At 38.5% G+C, this 24,489-nt stretch overlaps 1 protein-coding gene across 1 annotated transcript in view; it reads left to right on the top strand.

Annotated features, from left to right (window-relative positions):
* Positions 1–24,489, top strand: part of MACROD2 (mono-ADP ribosylhydrolase 2) — a 2,026,697-nt gene that overhangs the window by 1,919,551 nt on the left and 82,657 nt on the right. Inside the window, exons 11-12 of the mRNA XM_039479347.2 lie at positions 782–844; positions 5,185–5,253. Of these exons, the coding sequence (XP_039335281.2) occupies positions 782–844; positions 5,185–5,253 (132 nt within the window). The remainder of the gene's footprint in view (positions 1–781; positions 845–5,184; positions 5,254–24,489) is intronic.

The raw sequence follows: 24,489 nt of genomic DNA, 5'->3' as shown, positions 1-24,489 counted from the left end.
TCTATTTTCTATACTTAACTACATGTTTAATACTTTGTTCTTATGTCTTTGTATAAATTCATCATTTTTATTTGCTTCATTTTCCAAACCAAAAGCAATTTGGAGATCCTCCCAGCAATGAGTTATAAAATCATGCCTATACTTAACCTTTAAAAAGTTTATGATTTCAACAGATAAATCCACAGATACAGTAGCTATTTTAAGGCAAAAGAAAGTTTTAGATAGTTGCAAATATACAGCCTTCATCACACCTGACCAATCATTTTTCATATAACTATACACTACAGCACAAACTCAACCAACATAATCAGTTCAAGACAAAATATTTTATAGCATAGATGTTAGATTGCCATATTTAAGTGAAAATTGACCTTTTTGTAGCATATATGAAACAGAAATAAAGGGCAAGAAACTTTGCCAACATTCCTAATACAATTCACATTATTTAAGTCAAGGGAGAAAAGTGGACTGGAGTTGAAGTTTGTATTATATTTCGGGAAATGTGGAATGAGGAGAGAGATGTTACTGGGACCACTGAGTGAATTTTGTTTACTGCAGTTAAACATTTCATCTAGCATATGATGTGAGGAGAGATGAGTATAAATGCACCTATTTATGTAGGTAATTTTTCTGTTTCATGCCTCTGATTTATCTCTCTGCCCGGCTTTATGGGGAGTCATGCTACATTGATTACAATTAATTTCAGTGCTGCATATTAGCCATAAAGAGATATTTCAAAAATTGACTTGATACATTTTTTTTCCTCCGGTTTTCTTGAAAGATGAGAACGGTCCAGAGGAAAAGCAAAGTATGGAAGAAACGGAAGGGCAGAGCGGAGATACAGGTAGGCTCAGATTTCTTTTGAGAAGTCTCCTAGGCCTCATCTGCAGAGGTGAACAATAACTTCACTCTATGCTATTGTCTGAAAATGCTTATACCTTTCACCAGATTCACTCCAGTGTTCATTCAGGTCTCCCTCAGGAAGCCACCATCTCTGGTAACTGTGAGTTGACTATGCTTTCAAACAGAGGGGGACATTCTCACAACTCATTCACCAATTTCATTTTTCTTCCCTATAACAATTTGCCTGGCAAAGTTCTAAGACAGACTGGCAGAAGTTGGAAGTGCCAAGCCAGAGCTTGGCTGAGTTAGGTCAAGCTCAAATTAGTAGATTTAGCTTGAAGGGAAAAAATGAAATAAAAACTGATTAAAGGAACTGAAAAAGAGGCTTTCCCTATGCAGCGAGTAGAATGTTCTCTAGTCTATTGCATTAAATTTTGAAGAGCTATGCTTCAGGTTATTTCTCTGCATATTGTTGGGGATGGTGCAATGGGCCTGACTACCCCACACACAGAGCTCTAAATAAGATCTAAACCTTTCCTGACATCCCCCCTGTTAACTAAAGGACAGATGTGTCCATTGAAAATTTATAGATTCCACACTGTAGATTATAAATTGAACATTTTCAAATAAAATAGCACTTAAGGCTCAAAAGGGACTGAAGTCACCTGTGATTTATTATCTCTTTCTATCCATTTTTGTACTCAGGCATGCTTCCTTTAAAAGAGTGATAGGCATAATCATTCACTTACCCACATCCAGCAAAATAAATAAATAAATAAAACTCTCTGTTCCCTTGAGTTACCCAGTTATTCTCCCAATTCTAATGAGCCCCATGGAGGGGCGTCTTTGAAATAGTGGGCTCTGCTGTTTGCCAGGCACGTCCTAGGCCATATGAGAAACTCTTGGAATTAAACCAGGTAGTGTGATAAGTTTTTCACTGTAAACTTCTTACATTAACCTTGGAGATTTTATTGGGAATTGAAAGCTTTTATCATTAACCTGGAAGATGGAATTGAAGAAGGCCAATCAGAGAAAGCACTGAAGCAAGGGAGCAAGGACTTTGTGTACCTGCATCTGGGTCGGCCGGCGCCCTTTGCTGCAATATAGTCCTTGTAATGAAATGAATTTCTGATACAGAAAAATGTTGTTATCCGACCCTCCCACCCCTGACCCACACATTATGCTCCATAGCAGATGAGTGAAAAGCTGTCACTGTTTTTATTGTTTGGGGCTGACAAGTATTAGTTGACTAACTGCTGACAGCCGAGGCCATTCTGTGACTGTTGAGGTTTCACAGGTTTTATACACTCGCTGCTCTGTCGCAAACTGCCTTTTTTTTTTTTTTTTTTTTTTTTTTGGAGACAGAGTCTCACTCTGTCACTCAGGCTGGAGTGCAGTGGTGCAATCTCGGCTCAGTGCAACCTATGCCTCCTGTGTTCAAGCAATTCTCATGCCTCAGCCTTCTGAGTAGCTGGGACTACAGCCACGCACCACCATGCCTGGCTAATTTTTTTTTTTTTTTATTTTTAGTAGAGACAGGGTTTCACCATGTTGGCCAGGCTGGTCTCAAACTCCTGACCTCAAGTGATCTGCCCACTTAAGCCTCCTAAAGTGCTGGGATTATAGGCATGAGCCACCTCACCCAGCCCCAAACTGTCCTTATCAACAAAGATTGTTTCCCATCCTTGTATGCACATGCACCCACACACTTACGCATGCACTTATTTGCCTATGTTTGATTTATTCATTCTTTTCCCCTTAACCAGTTGAGAACAAGCAGTTTGTGATTTGAGGTCACCTTGCGTGGGAGGAGAGAGTGACAGAATGTCAGCCCCCTTCTCCAGTCTTTGAATCTGATAGCGTTATCACCACAATAGGGGCACTTCTCAATGTAAAGAAGAGTCCTAATACATCCCTGAGTGACTCCCCTTGCTCTGCCAAGTGAGCTCACTGGCTGGCAGAGGCCAGTGGCAGAATCCACCTATAATCCTGGCCAGCGTCAACGCTCATCGTTACGTTCACACTGCGCATTTCATGTCCTCCTAGTCAGAGCGGAGAGAAATCGAAGATGTGGTTATGGGTCGTTAAAGTTCTTTGGACCTGCTGGTATTTTTCCAAAATAAAAGTATCTTCTTTTCATGCAATATAATTTCCAGCTACAATTTTGATTATGTAGCTGTGCAGGCCTCTTACACATCATGAAAAAACACAATCTCAAAACAGTGTAATCCAGCAGTTTTGACTGTTGTCATGATCAAATCAGATCAAAGTTGTAGATAATAATCTTCCAAAAAATTTAACAAATTCCTATCAAGGATTCATTGTAGTGTAGGCACCATTCCAGGCACTGAAAAATATACTCAACAATCAATAAAAACAACATCCCTGTTTCCTTGAAATTTATATTCTGGTGGGGGTTCCAAACAATAAACAAATAAAAATGATAAAAACATCAATAGTGATAAATGCCTTGCTGAGAAATAAGGAACCAGAAGGAATGCCCAGAAGGCAACTTTCTATGGTCTGGGTTTGGGACAGACTCTCTGAGGAAGTGATAGTTAAAATGAGATCTAAATAATGAGATGGTGAGAGAGTGTTCTGTTCCAAAGGACACTTGACCTGAAAGTCATAGTACATGCATCGTGGACAAAAGATGGGCTAGAAAAGATCTTATTTGTGATTTTTTTCCAAATACATGTTAGTTTTCATGCATATATGAATTATCTTTAGTCCCTGACCCTGCTACTACATAAAAAACTGTGTGTGTGTGTGTGTGTGTGTGTGTGTGTGTGTGTGTGTATATGAACTATAGAGTTATATATATAAATATACTATATATGTATAAATATACTATATATAAACTCTAGAGTACATATAGTATATTTACACATATATACACACATAATATATATATAGTATATACACATTACATAATGTGTATATATACTGTGAGCAGTATACAAGCATATATATAATGCCTATATATAATGTCTATATATAGTTTTTCATATAGTAGCAGGGAATGTATATAACTATATGTTACTATTGTATATAACTATATAACTATACATATTCTCTGCTACTACATGAAAAACTATATACTATATATGTATACTATATATACTCTATAGTTTATATATAGCATATTTATACATATAAACTATATGTAATATATGTATATAGCTATATATATCATATATATAACTATATAACTATACATATTCCCTGCTACTACATGAAAAACTATACATACTATATATATATATACTATATATATACTCTATAGTATATATAAACTATAGCATATTTATACATATAAACTATATATATTATATATATAATACATATATATATATATATATATATATATATATATATATATATATCCACACACATGTACATAGTTTTTTATGTATAGCAGGGTCATAGAACTAAAGATAACTCATATGTGCATGAAAACGAACACACATTCAGAAGCAAATCACAAATCACATATTTTCTAGCCCACCGTTTGTTCATAGTGTGTGTGTGTGTGTGTGTGTGTGTGTGTGTGTGTGTGAGTGTATATTCCTTTTCCAGTTATCAGGTATTAAACATGGCAAATGATTGTAGTAAAACTTCCTGTCTAGATTTGCTGTTTGAATGGGAGTAGGCTAGCTATTATCCTGGAGGCCAAACATGGCTAGAGTCACCGGGGGCTAAGGACACTGAGGAGAGAGGTCTACTCTAATGCGGTTAATTGGTGCCGTGAGGGGAACAGAGAGTCCCACGTCCTTACTCCCCTTTCTCCCCTTCTGCCCTCAGGTGACATGAAAGCGCCTCATGGCTGCTGGTGCCCTGTGTCGAATGCTCCCCTTCTTTCCAGCCTCTGCACTGACAGCCATCAGAGCTGCTCCCTGCAGTTTGACAGCCTGGCATAATGGAGCAGAAGTGCTGTGCTAAGAAAAAACAAACTTTAGAAGCACACACATAAAAGCACTTTGTAGGAACTTGCAAGGATATACATTCTTTCACAATCTGTTACCAAGAAAAATACATGCCTTTTGAGGGGTGAGGAAAAAAACAAAATGCCAGAGGATGCAACTAGAAACAAATAGCATTCTTCACCAAAAAAATAGATTGTAGCCCATTGGTCTCTGGTTTAACTGAAGGTTTCTGTTTCACTAATTATAAAAGAGAGTCCCAAACCACTAGCCCCTTTAAGGAGCATTCTGTGTAATCAAGCAGGCATCAGGCTCAGGCTTTCTTTGGTGGAGAATGGAGGGAGGTGCAGGCTGGGAAAGCCACAGCTGGACTTCTGGAAGGATGAAGTCTGAAGCAGTTTCTTTTTCTGTTTTATAGATGGTGTCAACACTGTCACTGTGCCTGGTCCCGCTTCAGATGAGGCAGTTGAAGGCTGTAAAGATGAAGGTATGAGACCACTAACTACATCTAAAAATTGCAGACTCTTAAAAGAGACTAGCTGGGCTTTGTTTATACGGAAAATTGAAGCAGCAAGTCAAATATAACTAGGTTTTCTTAAGTGTCTCTGTTTCTGATACAATTGAATACCCCGTCTACTCTCTTTTATTACATATCTAGCCTCTTTAGAATATATATACATATAATATTTACATTTGTTCCTTTGAAAAATAACTGTTTATGAAATGAGAGAATGACCCAAGAAATTGTTTAGAGATGTTTATTTGAAACACCAGAGTTAGTCCTGCTATTTATAGCCACTCATCAGGAAAAGGTTTGAAAGAGTGGCATTTGAGGACCTCCAACCAGGGAGCACCATTTTTCAAAAAAGAAAGAAATATTTGAAAGACATCCTTAGAAATGAATCTTTGGCAAGAACATCATTCTCCGTTCTGTCGACAGTTACTCTGAGAAAATGTTGCTGACCCAAGTAGTAGTTCCAGAAAAAGAAAAACAGTAAAAGAAAATCTGTTTTCTAGGAGACAATTTGAGGAAGGAAGAAGTAGTGGAGACATTGATGTGGGGATGCTAGAATTAAAAATATATATATATCTCTAAAGGAAAACAAAATAGTCCTCCCTTTTCTGGCTCTCTTGGGTCATTGGCAAGTCCCCAGATGAAAAGGTAATATAGGCATACCTTGTTTTCTTGCACTTCACTTTACTGTCCTTTGAAAATATTGCATTTTTTACAAATTGAAGTTTTATGGGAACCCTGCATCAAGGAAGTCTGTCGGGATCATTTTTCCAAAAGCGTGTGTTCATTTCATGTCTCTGTCACACTTTGATAATTCTCACAATATTTCAAACCTTTTTACTATTATTCTATCTGTAATGGTGATCTGTGATCAGTTATCTTTGATGTTACTATCATAATTGTTTGGGGGTGTTATGTACTGTGCCCATATAAGGTAGTGAACTTACTTGGTAAATGTGGTTCTGACTACTCCACTGACCCACCATTACCATGTCTGTCTCCCTTTTCTTGGGCCTCCCTATCCCCTAAAACACAATATTGAAATTAGACCAACTAATAGACCTACAATGGCCTCTATGTGTTCAAGTGATAGGAAGAGTTGCATACTAAATCACACTTTAAATCAAAAGCTAGCTATGATCACAGTTAGTGAGGAAAGTATGTTGAAAGCTGAGATAGGCTGAAATCTTGGCCTCTTGTACCAAGTTGTTGAAGGAAATTAAAAGTGCTGCTCCAGTGGACACATGAATGATAAGAAAGTAAAACAGCCTTACTGCCAATGAGGAGAAAGTTTTAATGGTCTGGACAGATGATCAAACCAGCCATAACATTCCCTAAGCCACAACCTAGTCCAGAGCAAGGTACCAGCCCTCTTCAATTCTACTAATGGAAGAGAAGTGGGAAAGCTGCAAAAGGAAAGTCGTACATTAGCAGAGGCTGACTCATGAGGAATTTAAGGAAACAAGCTGTTTCCATTACATTAATATGCAAGGTGAAGCAGCAAGTACTGATGGAGAAGCTGCAGCAAATCATCCAGAAGATCTAGCTAAGATCACTGATGAAGGTGGCTACACTAAACAACAGATTTTCCATGTAGACAGAACAGCCTTCTCTTGGACAATGAGGCCATTTTGCACTTTCATAGCTAGAATAGAGAAGTCAATGACTGGCTTCAAAGGACAAGCTGGCTCTCTTGTTAGGGGCTAATGCAGCAGGTGACTTTAAGTTGAAGACAACACTCATTCACTATTTCAAGAATCCTAGTGCTCTTAAGAATTAGGTGAAGTCTACCCAACCTGTGCTATGTAAATGGCATAACAAAGCCTGTATTATAGCACATCTGTTACTGAATAGCATTGTTACTGAATATTTTAAGCCCATTGTTGAGACCTACTGCTCAGGAAAAAAAAAAAGATTCTTTTGAAGGTATTACTGCTTATTGACCATGTACCTGGCCTTTGAAGTGTTCTGATGGAGCTGTACAAGGAACTTAATGTTGTTTTCGTGCCTGCTAACACATCTGTTCTGCAGCCAATGGATCAGGGGGTAATTCTGACTTTTGAGTCTTTCTATTTAGAAATATATTTTCTAAGACTATAACTGCCAAAGATAATGATGCCATCCTCTGATCAATCTGGGCAAAATAAACTGAAAATCTGGAAAGGATTTACTATTCTAGACGACATTAAGAATATTCATGATACATGAGAGGAGGTCAAAATATCAACATTAGCAAAGATTTGAAAGAAGGTGATTCCAACCCTTATGGATGACTTTGAGAGGTTTAAGACTTCAGTGGAGGAAGTAACTAAAGATGTGGTAGAAATGTCAAGAGAACTAGAAGTAGAGACTGAAGATGTAACTGAACTGCAATCTCATTAAAAACTTGCACAAATGAGAAGTTGTAACTTATTTATTAAAAAAAGAAAGTGTTTTCTTGAAATGAAATCTGCCCCTGGTGAAGATATCAGAGTTTGAGAGTATTGAGTTAAATTTTTTTTTTTTTTTTTTTTTTTTTTTTTTTTTTTTGAGATGGAGTTTCACTCTTTTGCCCAGGCTGGAGTGCAATAGCACAATCGCAGCTCACTGCAACCTCTGCCTCCCAAGTACAAGCAATTCTCCTGTCTCAAGCTTCCAAGTAGCTTGGATTACAGGCATGTGCCATCATGCCTGGCTTTTTTATTTTTTATTTTTTTTATTTTATTTTTTTTTTATTTTATTTATTTTTTTTTTTTTTGAGATGGAGTTTCGCTCTTGTTACCCAGGCTGGAGTGCAATGGCGCGATCTTGGCTCACCGCAACCTCCGCCTCCTGGGCTCAGGCAATTCTCCTGCCTCAGCCTCCTGAGTAGCTGGGATTACAGGCATGCGCCACCACGCCCAGCTAGTTTTTGTATTTTAGTAGAGACGGGGTTTCACCATGTTGACCAGGATGGTCTTGATCTCTCGACCTTGTGATCCGCCCGCCTCAGCCTCCCAAAGTGCTGGGATTACAGGCTTGAGCCACCGCGCCCGGCTTATTTTTTTTTATTTAGTAGAGACAGGGTTTCACTATCTTAGGCTGGTCACGAACTCTTAAACTCTGGTGATCCACCTGCCTCATTCTCCCAAAGTGCTGGTATTACAGGTGTGTACCATCACACCTGGCCTTACTGAGCTCAGTTTTAAGATAATTTCTACTGTGGGTAAACTGCCATCAAACAGCATTGCATGCCACAGAGAAATCTTTTGTGAAAGGAAGAGACAATTATTGTGGCAAACTTCATCATTGTCTTATTTTAAGAAATTACCATAGCTACCTCAACCTTGAGCAACCAAGTGGTGGCCACCAACATTGAGTGGCCAGTAGTGGCCTTCAACATTGAGGTAAGACCCACCACCCAGTAAAAGATTTCAAGTTGCTGAAGGCTCAGATGATGATTAGCATATTTCAGTGATAAAATATTTTTCAAGAAAAGTACATTAACTTTTAAGACATAGTGTATCTAAAACTATAACTGATATTAAATACTCATGTAGAATCTGATAGGAAACCCTAGGTCATATCAGAGAGACAAATAAATCTGATCAAGTGTGATCAGAGTGAAAATAAAGTGGCATTCATCTTAAGCAAAAGTTTTAGACATTCCAATCATGTAGTTTGTAATAAAAACTGTACAGTGTCATGAAGTTGAGTGGCAGAGTTTAAAAAACATGAAACAGGGATAATTTAATTTGAATATGGCCATGTTTCGGGCTGAGATTTTTCCTGTTGAGTCGTTTAGTTTGGAGATACCATACCTTCACAGAAGCACACTGTTTGTAATGTTTCTTGATGCTTTTAGGATCTCACGCCATTAATTGCTAATGCCAAGATTTGCTTTTTGGAATACTTTTAGGATTTTTTTCTACCATAAAACTTTTAATGATGGTAGGTCCATCAAGGGATGCTGTCATGTATCACAAATACAGTTCCTATGTAAGATTAAATGTGAAGTTTTATGAGTATTACTGAAATAAGTCATTAATATCCATTAACCTATTTACTTAGGGAAAATAGAAATATTTTTGAAATTCACACTAGTATACAATCTGCTTTTAATTAAAAACAGAATGCTTAGGGTATGATTTTTGCCTTTTTCTTCTGAAATAGCATGTACAGAAAGCCACTGTTTTTAATTGATTATCAGTTCAAAGCTTAGACCAGCTCAGAACAAGTGTCTAATGCTTATGGAACTACCATCTTGACTGACAGATACATAACTTGGAATAAAAAAAAAATCCATTGGAATCCTTTAAGATTGAGGTCAAGATAAGGTTAAAAGGCAGTCATATGTGTTGAGGATTCATTTCAAACATTCTCCATTATTAGCTTTCATGCAGAAATATCTCTTCTCAGTGACATCTGGGCTATTTTAGATAGCTGCAGTTGTAAGATTGCTTATAGAAATGCTCATTACACTCTCCAGTTTAAGTGGCAGAACATTTTTGCTGATCAGATGTCCTGAAGAAGCCCTTGCTCTCTTGAGTTTTTCAGACTTCGATCCTGACCAAGCATCTCCTTTGTCTTGAGAATCACTGATCTTATGGACAGTCTCTGTTTCTCTTTCTAATATAACTCCCGAGGATTTTGAGATTCAAAGCAAAGCCCGCTTTGCTTGTTAGTGGGCTGGCTTTACATTTGTTATAAGCTTGGTTTCCACAGGAAACTAGCATCTTGTAGAATTCAAGGATTGAAAACAAACAAACAAAAAATAAGATGGCTAATGTCACTTTGGAGAGATTTTTTTTTTAAAATTAGAATAGTCATGTGAAAGTTGAAGAATTTCAAAAGGAAGTATTGTAAACCAGGTGTCCTCTATGCCAGCAATCTTGTTTTAATGTTCTAGACATAGTTTCCACTGGGAACCAAAAACCCATGCTTGCTGCCCACTTACCCCATGCACTTGCTAACTGTGCCAGCTGCCAACAGAAGGAGATGCAACTGACTGGCTCATGGATCAAGAGCTAGATTGTGAGCTACACACTGATGGCACCTGTTCCCAATGAGTCATTACAGCCATAGGGTGGGCAAGAGTTGAGCTGGGAGCATGAGATATTAGCAGGAAGAATGCTGATGAATAATTCATCTGGAGTGCATGCCAAGGATTTGGCAACCAGGATTGAATTGAAATTAACTCCAAGGTAAAGCTGGCCGGGGAAAAGATCTGTGGGTTGGTAAGCGTTTTGAGGTTATTTGTGAAATAGGATGTGTACTTATCCGTTGAGGACTTCCTCCTCTACTAGTTAAAAATACTGTTGATTTAATGGTGGTTTGCACTTTAAATCCTTAAAAACAAATTTAGAAATACAAGTGTGAAGGCTATTTAAGTTAACAAATACACAAGCAATCATCTTAAAGGGACATATAAACACAGAAGTAAAATTCTTAGGAATATCAAGTACTCCAGTTGAAACTTCTGCAGAGTTATTATTATTACTATTTAAGATAGAGTCAACCTTTCTAAGACAAAGAAGGTGCTCTGTTCTAGTTTTTTTTTTTTTTTTTTTTTTTTTTTTTTAACACTGTAATAGCTCATTTTGACCCATAGCCAAGGCCAAGGCAGCTTTCTGGGGGAAAAGAAAGTGCTGTTTAAACTCATCGTGATTCACCTGTCTTATTATTTAATCAATACCTAATTTAAATTTGAAGGTTGACTAGACCAAATCATATGCTCATTAATATTAAAAGTAAAATCCATTAATACTCAGATACATACCCAAGCTTGTATTCCTTTGGGACACTGTGTAAGTCATACAATTGCTGTTTGGTATTTATGAAATGAGATGTTACCTGGCAAAGGATTTCTTTTTTTATTATTATTATAATTTTTTTCTTGAGACAGAGTCTTGCTCCATTGCCTGGCGCCAGGCTGGAGTGCAGTGGTGGAATCTCATCTTACTGCAACTTCCACCTCCTGGGTTCAGGCAATTCTCCTGCCTCAGCCTCCTGAGTAGCTGGGATTACAGGCACGCGCCACCACGCCCAGCTAATTTTTGTATTTTTAGTAGAGACGGGGTTTCACCATGTTGGCCAGGATGGGCTCGATCTCTTGATCTTGTGATCCACCCGCCTCGGCCTCCCAAAGTGCTGGGATTACAGGCGTGAGCCACCGCGCCCAGCAGCAAAGGATTTCTTAACCCTTAATCTAGTTTCAGAACTCTTAAAGTCAAAATTACCATAGGAAAAGGGGAAAGCTACAGCTGAGAGGAAGCCTTGCCAAAGTAAACACAAGAGAAAGATTACATACGAGGAAGAGGATTCAGGCGTGTTTAAGAAATGAGAGCACAAATTATTCCAACCGCTGAGCGCTGTAAGCCTGGCCAGTGGTGTGGACTCGAAATTACTCTGAAAAACGGCACTGTTTCTGTTCTTTGCCTAAGCTGTTGAAAAGAAACAAAACCAAGGCCACCAGTGAAATTCCTCCCAAGACCCTCCAGGCTAATTTTTCTTTTCCTAGTCCCATTCTTAGTGTTCACCATCCCCCACAAAGTGCCCTCACCCCCTCACTCATCAGAGCGAGCACAAGGCTGTCCTCTGCCCTGGATCCTCATTGATAGAGTGTCCGAATATGCTCGAGCACACCTGAGTTCTTAGATTAGGCGCCTTAAGTGTAAAATGAAAGTGGCTGTCCTTTGCTAGTGTGCTGAAGGGGAAAGAACTAAGATACGCTGAGTGTCTCCTGTACACTGTGCTTTACATTTATGACAACATAGTCTTCATTCTCAAAGGGGTGACCTGACACTCAGAGAAGGAGAGACAAAAAGGGTGTGTGTGTAGCAAGTGGGGATAGGAGAATGATTTTATTAATGTTAACTGCCTTAGCTAATACCTAGATGAGCTTATGCAATCCCTTTGAAAGGTAGAATTTATTCTATTTTTAATATAAAAATTATTTTTGCTTAGCAGAATATATCTTTATTATAAAATATTTCTAATGCAGAAAAATATAAAAAGTGAAAGCGTATAGTAATTTTCCCTTTAAAAATTAAGTTGTAGCAAAATAAAAGTCTTGATTCTATTCCTTCATTTAACGGTAATACTGTGAATATTTACCCATGTCTTTAAAAGTTTCTCAAAGGCATGAATTTTATTGGTGTCATAATATTTCATCATCTGGTTGTCCTACAATTTGCATAGCCAGTGCCCTAATGTTAGATAACTTGGTTATTTACAGTTTTCTTCCTATGATAAATAATGGAGAAATACAATGCCTACATTCTAGACAAATCTTTGTGCCTATCTATGATCAGTTCCTCAGGACAAATTCCTGGTTTTTATTGATTTATAAGGAAAAAGGTTAAAACATTTTAATTACTTTCCTATATTTTCTGATTTTAAAAGTGATGTATGTTTATTACACGAAACACAAAAGAAGAAATGAAAAATATCACTCATAACCCCAGTACCCAGAAATAATCATGTGTAATACGCTGATATATAAACCCTCAGTGTTTTTTCAGGCAGCCTCATACATATATGGATGGTTTTGTTTTTTTTTTTTTAGGGTATTCTGCAATGCATACAAGTTTGAACCTGCCTTTCAAATACAACAATACAGTGTAAAATTCTTTCCTCATCTTTTGGTAGTCTACCATCATTTAATTGTGTATTCCAATAAATAAATGTTTATATTCTTATCCAGTCTCAATTTTGAATCGTTTCTGTGGGTAGTGGCCTTGTTTTCAAATTCCTTGGGCCAAGCCATGAAGCCTTTATGAGTCTCAATTTATTTCAAATTCACATCACCCCTGCTGTGTGGCCTTTGGTAGTGTTTTTAGCTTGTGCCTCAGTTTTCTCACGTGTGGAAAAGGGAACCATAATAGTATTTTTATCATAGGGTTGCGAAAACTGAAAGAGTTAATATATTTAAAGTGCTTACAATAGCTTCTCAAACAGTAAACTTTCAACACGTCATCAGCATTATTGATTTTTACAATTATTGTTATTAAATTTATTTGCTGGCTTTAAAATCCTAACTACTCAAGGTGGGACAGTCATATGTCATTGAATCATCACCAAATCAAGAAATATATTGATATGCTAATGCAGATTAGAGAGGTTCAATTACTGGTAACATTCAAAATATTTAACAACAGATGTTGTCCCGCCCCTGACCATCAATGTGAGCCTTCTCCAGTACACCATAGGGCGTGTACCAGTTGAACACTGAAAAGCAACCAGAATAAACTATGCGGGCAAGCAGAAACACCTGAGAAATCTCTTCCTAGCTTCCATTTACCAATGGAGATTTGGTAACTGGATATCTTTGCTTGAATATCAGATATTCCTTTAGTGCTTTCCTTAGATTTTTCTGCTTTCTTTGTGTCTTATTCTCTTATAGATAAGACCTAGAATGGAAGGTCCCCAGCCCATATTTTGGAATACTTTTGTGGGTATCACTTAATAAAAGTAATCATATATCTTCAAAACCAGCACAATTTTTAGAGTGATGGACAGGGAGCTGCTAATAATTGTACCAGAATTGACCTGATTCATTAGGACTATAGACACCCAAGATGTATACTTACCCTACCAAAAGTGCATGAAGTCTTTTCTGTCTACAAATTAAAATCATAATATCTCTCACTCGTATTTAAAAATGTTTAACTTTGAGTCCCAAAGTGTACTATTTTTGGAGTATATATTTTTCTGACCCTGTCACTTCTTTTCAATTAGTATAAAACCTAATATTTGGAGTAACTCTTTTGAGTATTTCCACAAAAGGTGGCATGTTTAGCCCATCTGAGTAAACACAAAACATTTGCCAGTGAAATGTAGCCTATTTTTCTATGAAATATCATCTAGACTAGCTCAGGGATTCTCAAACTTTAATGTGCAGTGGATTTAACTACACATTAATATCTGAATTTAAAAATAAATACTGTACTTTACGTGTTTTTATAAGTATTTCCAGAGTGAATTTTGAAGGTACGTATTATTGACACTACAGAAGATAGGACTGTACTCAGAGCAGGTGGATTCTGACAGCAGCAAGACCCTCATAGCAGGATGAGGAAGGAAGGCGTGTTAACCCAACAGCAGTGGCCTCTGCCCAGGTGTCTCCACAAGGCCACAGAAAGCCCAACAATCCATGTGTCACTAACTGATCATTGTAAATCAAGTGGACCTGCTTCCTTAACCCTGTCGAAAAGGACAAAAACAAAAACTAAACAAAGAGACGGCTCTACTGAAAAACAGAAATTATGACAGTAGTTCATGTAGAATGGCACATCACTGTATTTTGACGGGCAAAAACACTGGAGAAAGGTGCTTCTTTTGAAGTGAATTCAGATCCATAAGGAAAAGCGTGAGGCTCTTGCCCAGATATTCCCATGTTTAAAATTTTACAGCATCTTCGATGATGTTAATAAGTGTTCTTTGATAAATGAGTTCCACAGTCAAAACATTTTGGAAACTATGAAGTTAGGCAAAGTTAAGTTGTTTTTCTATAATGCAGAACTCAGAGTCTTCACCATGCTAACATGCATTGAAACGCCCAGGGAAGATGGAAGTATTAATTGACTAAATGTGATTTTTAGAATTTTGTTTGCTTGCTCCCCCCCTTTTTTGTTGATAGAACTTTTAAAAAATCTAACAAAACATAGTTTGGGAAACAAACTTACAGCCCTGTGGAACTGTAAGTCCATTGAACCTCTTTTTCTTCTCAGTCTTGAGTATGTCTTTATCAGCAGCAAGAAAACAGACTGATACATAATGAGACAGATATTTCATCAACCTCTTCCTCAGGGTAGATGGTTAAAGCCTTGAGACCATTCCAAGTACCAGGCACTGGGTTTCCCTGAATCTTCCTTCATGGTTTCAGGAAAATCAGCAATCTTTTTTTTTTTTTTTGAGACAGAGTTTCGCTCTTGTTACCCAGGCTGGAGTGCAATGGCACAATCTTGGCTCACCGCAACCTCCGCCTCCTGGGTTCAGGCAATTCTCCTGCCTCAGCCTCCCGAGTAGCTGGGACTACAGGCACGCGCCACCATGCCCAGCTAATTTTTGTATTTTTAGTAGAGACGGGGTTTCACCATGTTGACCAGGATGGTCTCGATCTCTTGACCTCATGATCCACCCGCCTCGGCCTCCCAAAGTGCTGGGATTACAGGTGTGAGCCACCGCGCCTGGCCAGCAACCATTTTTAAATCAGTCCCATAGCCTTCTGCATCCTGCTTCTGGCTGCCTGCTTCCTGCAGCTTTCTTCTTACCAGAATCCTGGTGTAGACTAGTCTAGACTTGGATATCCAACCACTTGATTTATCAACTAACACTGACACATACCAGCATCAGCAGGAGGAGAAGCAGGTCAGCACCACCAAGCATCCAGCTCAAGCTCACCCTTCCGCACATAACATCTCCCTCTTCTCCACAGTATTGTCCGAGGTCAGAGTCCTGCCCAGATTCCTCCCCAGGGCTTCTCTCAAGGTGGAGCCAACAGAGTACACTGGACTCTGGGGAATCACATTGGTTGAACAGTCGCCCAGTATCTTCCAGAGATGGATGATATTGTTAGTATTTCCCTACTTTTCTATAATTTTACCCAACCAAGACTTAGGTTGGGTAACATTCTTGAAACCACACAAGTTGAAGGCTAAATAATAAATTTGAGGCTACTGCCATAGCACCCTGAATGCACCCGATCTAGTCTGATGTCAAAATAATAGATTTGAGAAGAGACCTTTCGAAAACACTCCCATTTCTGTGGGTTTGTATTTTCCCTTATGAGTCTGCTCATGGTATACATACACAGTGGGATACTATTCAGCCATAAAAAAGAAAGCCTGTCATTTGTGGCAACATGGATAGAATTGGAGGACATGATGTTAAGGGAAATAAGTCTGGAAAAGAAAGTTAAATACCGCATGTTTTCACTCATTGGCAGAAGCTTAAAAAGGTAGATCTCATAGAAGTAAAAAGTGGAACAGGATACTGGAGGCTGGAAAGGGTAGGGTGAAGTGAAAGGGATAGAAACAGATTTGTTAAAGGATACGAAATTACATCTAGATAGGAGAAATAAGCGCTAGCATTCTACAGCATTGTAGGATGAGTATAGTTAACAATAGTATACATTATAGTTTCCAATAGCCAAAGGGAGTATATTGACTGTTCCCAACACAAAGAAATGATAAATGTTCCAGATGTTGGATATGCTAATTACCCCAATCTGATCACTCTACATTATATTTATTGAAACATCCCTCTGTACCCCATGAATATGAACAATTATTCTATGTCAATTTAGAAATGAAATAAATTTCTTTAATTTAAAAATTCGGCTCAAAAAGGAAACACACATACATCTAAGTTAAGACTTTATTGAATGTCAGCTAATCCAGCAAGAAAAAAATAAATGGTAGATACTTGATTTTGTAAAAATGTTTCTGTTTTCAAAGAAAATGGTATGTTTCGATTGTCTGCTATTTTTAAAGTCAGTGATGCCTAGAACTAAATGATAGTATGTTTTGATTTCTGCATGCTCTGCGTTTTACAGCAGACTCTCACTCTATAATTTTGTTATGTTGTCATTATTTATATCCTTTCTCATTCCAGAATCATATTTGGAGTCATTCCCTCAAAACTGACACCTGTTATAAAGCACCATGGTCTTTATGTAAACTAATAAATGAGAATATGTCACGATGGAGGTTCAGACAGAACCCTGATTCATGAATTTGCTCACTGTGTTTTCTAGTGACAGATAACTAATTATGTATTTGGTCTTGAAGTTCACACACTCATGTATTAAACAGATAGCTGGCTTTAATGAGTCCAAGATTAAGTGTTTATGTTTGAACCCTATATACATTAGCTAACCTTTATATAAGTCAAAGTTCATGGTCATATTAACATATTGCACTTGAAGATAATTTCATTTCATAAGTCAGGTAAAAAGTCTACTGCCATTACCAAACAAAGCAAAGTCAATAGATCACAGCACACTCCTTCTTGAACGCCTATAATACCGTCAGGTTTCCCTCCAAGTAAAATGCAAACAGCTCATGACAGCTGGGTAGGTGCTACTTTTCCATTGCAGCCTTTCCGTCTCTCCAGTATCATCTCATACCTCTCCCCCTCCTCTCACTGTGCTTTTGCCTCAACACAGCTTTCTCGTTGTCTTTTTGGTAAAACCACCTCCACTAAACCTCCATCTAACCCCCATATGTGTTGCTTTAGAATGCTCACTGCTGTCTCTACGTAAATCTTTTTCTGTTGTTTGCATACTTTCCTCCTATCCATCTCCCCCTGCAATAGTTTAAGTTTTGTGGGTGGAGAGACAGTATTTGTGTTGTCCATCATTTTATTCCTGTGATAACACAGTATGGCCTACAGAGGTGCCAATTAAAATTTATTGATATTTCTTACGGCCATCAACAGATATTTATTGGGTCTTAACTTTTTTAAGATATTATGCAATGTGAAAAATAAAATATAGTTCTTGCCTTTCAAATAATTTATAATCTAGATGGAAATATGAGATATACAAGCATGTGCTACCTAGTTAATATCAGCAACAATAATATTAGCAGCTCATATGTATCGAATCCTTATTATACAATGGTTTCTATTCTAAGATCTGCATGTTTTCATGCCTTCCACTCTCGTCTATGACATAAATAAAATTACCATCCCACTTTGCAGATGAGGAAAGTAAAGCCCAGAGCAATAACATAACTGGTCTGAGGCCACATTACTAGGGTGCAAGGCAGCTAAGAAGGCCAGAAAGATTATGATAAATGTCAAAAAAGGATTACACAGAAACATACGAAGGAGCTTAGGGTTGAGGAGCATCTCTGCTTGGGGCCGTCTGTGAAATGTGGGTAGCAAATATGAGATGTGAAACACGAGCAAATGGAAGCTATTCTAGTTGGGAAAAAGAGCATCTGTGAAAGACTGGAAGAAGGACATTAGAAGACCTATTTTAGGTACAATGAATAAACCCAGTTGACTTAAAGGAAGTATCCATCACCCACTCATTAATTTGTTGCTGACATACAGCCCTGATTATGGAAGACTCCAAATCCAGGACTAAGAAATTTAGGTCCAATCAACATAAAGCAAAAATTTTCAACCATTGGGTGTTGTTCGGGTGTAAAGTAGTTTGGGTAGCTGTTAAAAATGTACCATTCTCTTTCTTCCTCTAATTCCGTCTCAGAACATTCTCTAGTTAGGTCTTCTTCCCAGCCATTTGTATCACCATTTGCAGATGCTTCTCTATAAGCCAAATTAGATTTCCTAGTTTCTAATGGATGATCCTTTGGCAAGCTATAATTTTCCATCTTCCTAATTCTGCCTTTCAAATAAACATGTATTTAACTATTTCTATAAATCAGGATAATGCTAAATTATGTAGATCATCACTGTCCAGTAGAAATAAATGTGAACCACAGATGAGAACTACATATATAGTTTTAAATTTTATAAAAGCCACACGAAGAAAAGAAAAAGAAGGAAAATAATTTTGATTATACATTTTATCTAACCATTACATCCAAATATAATATTTGCAAAATGTAGTCAACATAAAAATTATTCATGCATGCATCAGGAAGAATGGCTAATGGATGCTAGGCTTAATAGCTAGGTGATTGGATGATCCGTGCAGCAAACTACCATGGCACATATTTACCTATGTAAAAACCGGCACATCCTGCACATGTACCCCAGGACTTGTAATGAAAGTTGAAGGAAAAAAACTTAAAAATGTATTATTGATACAATATTTTACATTCTTTATATGCATATGAGCTAAGTCTGTGAAACTCAGTGTGTATTTCACACTTACAGTATATGTCATTTGGACTTGCCACATCACAAATACTAGCCACACATGGCTGGTAGCTAATAGATTGGACAGTGTCTGGATTTAGCTTGAGGAGAATGTGTTGTAGGGACTGTCTATTACTTTTAGTCTTTAAGCTTTATTCTTAAGGATTTCTTGCCTACAGGATTGGATGCAATCAATAACGATATGACCTTGGCCTTTCTTGATTCCACAGATTAGTTTGTTGTTGTTGTTTTTCTTGTTCTCGTTTTTCTTCTGAATGCAGCTCAACCAAAGAGTTTCCGATTTTTAACAGTAAGACCCAATAAATCTAATGTGAAGAGAGATGCTTTGAAGATGTCTCTTACATCTTCACATACTGATAGGGAGCTCCCAGATTCTGTCACTCATAGAGCTGTGCATCCTTCTTCATCACATATTAGAGGCTGCTCTCACTGCAGTGGAAAATCCGTGGTCAGTCCACGTGAGGATACTTATCCCAAAATCCTACTTTAAATGAAAGATGACTTAGATAGGCCTTAATTAACAAATTATGCTAAGGCAATGGCTCTCAAAGAGTGTCCCCTAGAACAGTCACAGTGGTGTCATCTGGGAATTTGTTAGGCATGAAACTTCTCAGTCCCTACCCCAGGCCTTCATGATCTGAAGCTCTGGGATTGCAGCCCTGCAGTCTGTATGCTAACAAGTCCTTCCAGGGATCCCACTCCTAATGCACACTAACACTTAAGAATGACTGTAGTAAAGAAATAATAAGTTGGGGACAGAGTATAGAGAGCAGTGAATGTTTTATATTTGAAAAAGAAAAAAAGAATACTGTTTTTACTCTTCAAAAAAGATTCACCATAGAATCTAGTAATGTGGCCAGCCTTCACAGTGCAATTAAAATCCACTTCCACATGCAAATGTATGAATGAATTTCACAAGTGTAATGTTGTGCAAAAGCAAGAAGATGCAGAAAAGAACAGATTATGCGTAATTGAATATATGTCAAGTCCCCAAACAGGCACAACTTATAGATACCATTGGAAGTTAGAGTGGTGATTACTAGAGTGAGGATAGTGGCTGGGAAGGAGGATAGTGGCTTGACGTGTTCTACTTTTTGAGCTGCTCTTGGTTATTCAGGAGTATTCCATTTGTGATAGTTCATCAAGCAGCACACATGAAATTTGTACTTTAGGTATGTTTATATTCAATATAAAATTAAGAATTTAAATTTTTTACAAAAATTATGAATGCAACTTTTAGGAAAATTTTCAGTAATGCAAATAACATGCACTTTAATTTGCAGTCTCACAGGTGTTTCTCCTAAATAACAAACAGAGATTTACCTTTAACGTGACCCACTTCATACGTCTCTAGGTAAGAGCATAAACGTATACAATCCTGATGCTCTCTCAGGGCCTCTGTTTAATTAAGGTCCTTCCCTCCCTCTTGATCCCTGCTCAGTGCCATCCTCTCCTGTTCTCAGCTGACTTTGGACCAATCTTTAGCAACTAGTTAAGTCATTACTCCAAGTGTCACAAGTGGGATCCTTCTGAGGAACTCTGCGTTTTAAAAAGTCCCCAAAGACGGAACAAGTTTCAAGTCCCCAAAGAAGGAAAAGCTCTTCTGGGAAGTGTGAGGGCTCAGGGTGGGTACTTCAGAACAGATGGCCTTATCTGGTCCCCTTACGTCTCCCAACATGGTGGCCATCAGCTTCACCTACCAATGTGGTTGGTCTGAGCTGATTGTATGAGGTTTCCTCTCCAGCGATGTAGTGAGCAGTGGGGGTGGTGTGGGGATGGCAGAGAGGCAGGGGATGTGATGCTGGCCTAAAGAGATGTGGTGTTCCACAAAGAAAAACTAACCCAAAGTTTTTGCTGGTTCTATTTGCAATGGTGCTTTATCAATAAGGATGACAAAAGAAGAGGTTATCACAATGTTTGTTTGAGGATTATTCAGTCCTGGGATTATAGACTCTTAGGGTAAGCGACTTCTTATTCTTTTCATCAATATGAGAACATTAGAGACTGATGGTTAATAAAATACTCTCATTACTTTTTGGAAAATGGATTAATCTGTTTCTCTGCTATACACAGAACTGATATTCTCGCAATACACTCTAATCCTGCTGCGAGTATTTTTTTAAATACTGACATATTTACATAGCATTCAGGAAACAATGACTGAACACCTCTCCTTGCAAGTGACCCTTCCCACCACCTCCCTGCCATCCTGGGATACCAGCAGAGCTCCAGGGCCTTCTCTCACTGCTGGGGACATGTGCATTCTAATTAGCCAACACCCATACCAGTTATTCAGTGTTTTGAATATTGCTTCAGATTCCCTCAATATTGACTACTTTATCCCTGCTATACAAACACAGACAATGTGGTGTATTTTAAGGATCTAATGAAAATGTGATGCCAGAGAATTGACATGGAGAAACAGAACCTTAGACTTAGGTAAAATCCCATTTCCAAATCTATTTCGAGACTTTCTTCTGATGTGCAGCAGATATGCTAACTTGAATGGCTCTTATCCGAAGGGAAATAAACCATCCAAGTATCCATCTACACAAATACATACGTCCATGTTACGGACTTTGTGTGTGTTTGTCCCCTTCACCCCCAACAAATTCATATGTTGAAGCCCTAACCCCAATGTGATGCTATTTGGGGATAGGACCTTTGGGGAAGTAATTGAGGCTAGATGAGGTTCTAAGGGTGGGGTCCCCTCAATGGAATTAGTGTCCTTATAAAAAGCATGCATACCCACTAAGATAAGACTATGCAAGAACGTGGCCAGAAGGTGGCCATCTGCAAGCCAGCAAGAGAGCCTTCGCTAGGAAATGAACTGGCCAGTACCTTGATCTTAGATTTCATGCCCCAGAACTGTGAGGGATAAATGTTGGTTAAGCCACCCAGTCTATGGTATTTTGTAATGGTGGGCCAAGCTGACAATATAGTCATCGCATTAGGAAAATCTATTAATAATTTCTAGGACTCATAGTTAAGCCTACTCTAAAATAGTAGCAGATTAAAATAAAATTCCTCCATAAATTGAAAATAACACTTTTAATTTAATCCTAAGTATACTTCTCAAGATTCTTAAATATTTTTTACAGTATTTTGTTTTAACACATTTTTCCCACTTTATGAGGTGAAACATTGTTCACATCATACAAATACCTCTGTATAACTTATTTCCTGTAATACCATATGTCACCTGATTTTTTTTCTTTTTACCATCAGGGTGATATTTGAAAATGAAATTTACTGAACTTGTTTTACTCTGTATGAACAGGCTGTTTCATCTTTAACTTTCTGTAAGCTCATTGGCCTAATGTCTTTTAGCCTGTGTACAAGTTTTGTGAGTACTGTACAGTTTGAAATGTCTAAAAAGGTGAGTGTTTTTTACAAATGGATCTAGAATAATGCCAAACTTCTTAAAATCGTATTTGCTTTTTGTTTGTTTGAGACAGAGTCTCACTGTCACCCAGGCTGGAGTGCAGTGGCATGATCTCAGCTCACTGCAACCTCCCCATTCTGGGTTCAAGAAATTCTCCTGCCTCAACCTCCCAAGTAGCTGGGACTATAGGCACCTTTCACCATGCCCAGCTAATTTTTTTTTTTTTTTAATTTTTAGTAGAGACAGGGTTTCACTATGTTAGCCAGGCTGGTCTTGAACTCCTGACCTCATGATCTGCCTCCACCCCCCAGCCTCCCAAAGTGCTGGGATTATGGCCATGAGCCACCACGCCCGGCCCAAACTTCTTAAAGTAATATTTGTAAACAACACTTTAGAAATGTTTCAAGTACATATGCACATTAAAGTTAGATAATGAATTTGCAGGAACCACAAAGTGAGTTAGACTATTTCAGGTTACATGAAAGTGATACACACTGAGATTGCTTGGTTGGCAGGAAAGTCAAGGAATGAGGAAACCATTTCATCAGCCCCATGAACTGGATCACCCAGGAGGCAACAGCCATTCTATCAGTTCCTTTAGAGACTCCACAACTGCTCTAGCAGCCCTCCACTCAAAGAGCTGATCAATTCCTTTCACAGTTAAGCTAATAATAATTCTCTCCTGGTATGTGGAGCTCTTGTGTCAGGCCACCTTAGTGTCTCTTGGCCAAGCAATAGGTGGCTGCTTAGGGCCCATCACTCACCAGTCACCTGTGACCCAGCTACTAGGGTCATACAGTGCAAAAAAAACCACGGTAACCCTTTTTCCCAACTTGCCCTAATTAGGTGGCAGAAACTTTCCCTAACACTCTGTAATTAAAGACAGCATGGTGTGAGAGAGCAGCAGAGTGGAAGTCAGGAGAAGAGAATGAGCATTCCTATGTTTGCTATTAAGTGGTGGGAGACAGATGAAGGACGGTCTTGGCTTTCTAAGTTTGGGATCCCCAAAAGCAAATCTGGAGACAAGGTTGTGGGTGCAAAAGGCACACCCACTTTTTATCTGGGAGGTGTTCTCAGGAAGTACAGGCGAGGTGTGAGGAAGTGGGATAAGAAAGGGAGGACAGTCCCTAGGGGATATTAATGAGCAGGTTGCTGCTTAGGGAAACTGAGGCTCCGTTCCCCTAAGACATGTATAGAGTGCATTCAGAAACGTCTCCATGAGAGGCGAGGAAACTGGGGTGTTTACTTCCCAAATCCTTGGGGTTCAGAGCTGGGCATCAATTTCTAGGTACTTCTGGCCCATCCAGGGCAAGAGTGCCCTCTGTGCTAGTAGCACTGACTCCAACCTCAGGGGTGGTCCACAGGGAGGTGGGTGGGGCATGTTGGCTACAAGGCTTAGCTTGCACGGCTTCTTTTATTCTCACTAGCTCTAGAAAGATCTATCCTCTTTAGAACTCAGAGGTGGAGATAGTTGGAAAGGAGTAATAGAGGGAGGAGAAGAGTGAATCCAGCCTTTGAACCTTTACTACAACAATTTATAATGTTTTAGAATGCCCCCAAATTGGATTCAGTGATAATGTCCAGTAATAGAAATGATTGTAAAATAGCGTGTGGTAGATTCACACGATGAGCCACTCTGCAGACACCCATATTTTAGAATTATATTCAATGGCATGGAGAAAATTGAAGAGAGAAAAAGAAAAACAACAGAAAAAGCACGCACATGGGGGAATAGGGGCCCATGATTAGGCCTCAGTTCTTTCACACTCATATGAGTCTGTGGATCCTTCTAGGTGTGAGGAATAAATTGATGTTCGGGAGAAGTCATACAGGTCTTTGAAGCTCACATAGTATCCCACAAAGGACCCAAATGCTTGTCTCACTCTCCAGACATGTGCCTTTACCTTTGGAAAAAAAGATAAGTTCTGAGCCAACAGAGTAGGCTATGGCTTAGTCCTTGAAATTCTTGGATCTCAGAAGCAACACTCAGCCACACTTTCCAAGTATCTGGC

Source organism: Saimiri boliviensis, chromosome 9 (assembly GCF_048565385.1).
Source record: "Saimiri boliviensis isolate mSaiBol1 chromosome 9, mSaiBol1.pri, whole genome shotgun sequence".
NCBI lineage: Eukaryota > Metazoa > Chordata > Mammalia > Primates > Cebidae > Saimiri > Saimiri boliviensis.
This window is presented reverse-complemented; position numbering and strand designations above follow the sequence as displayed.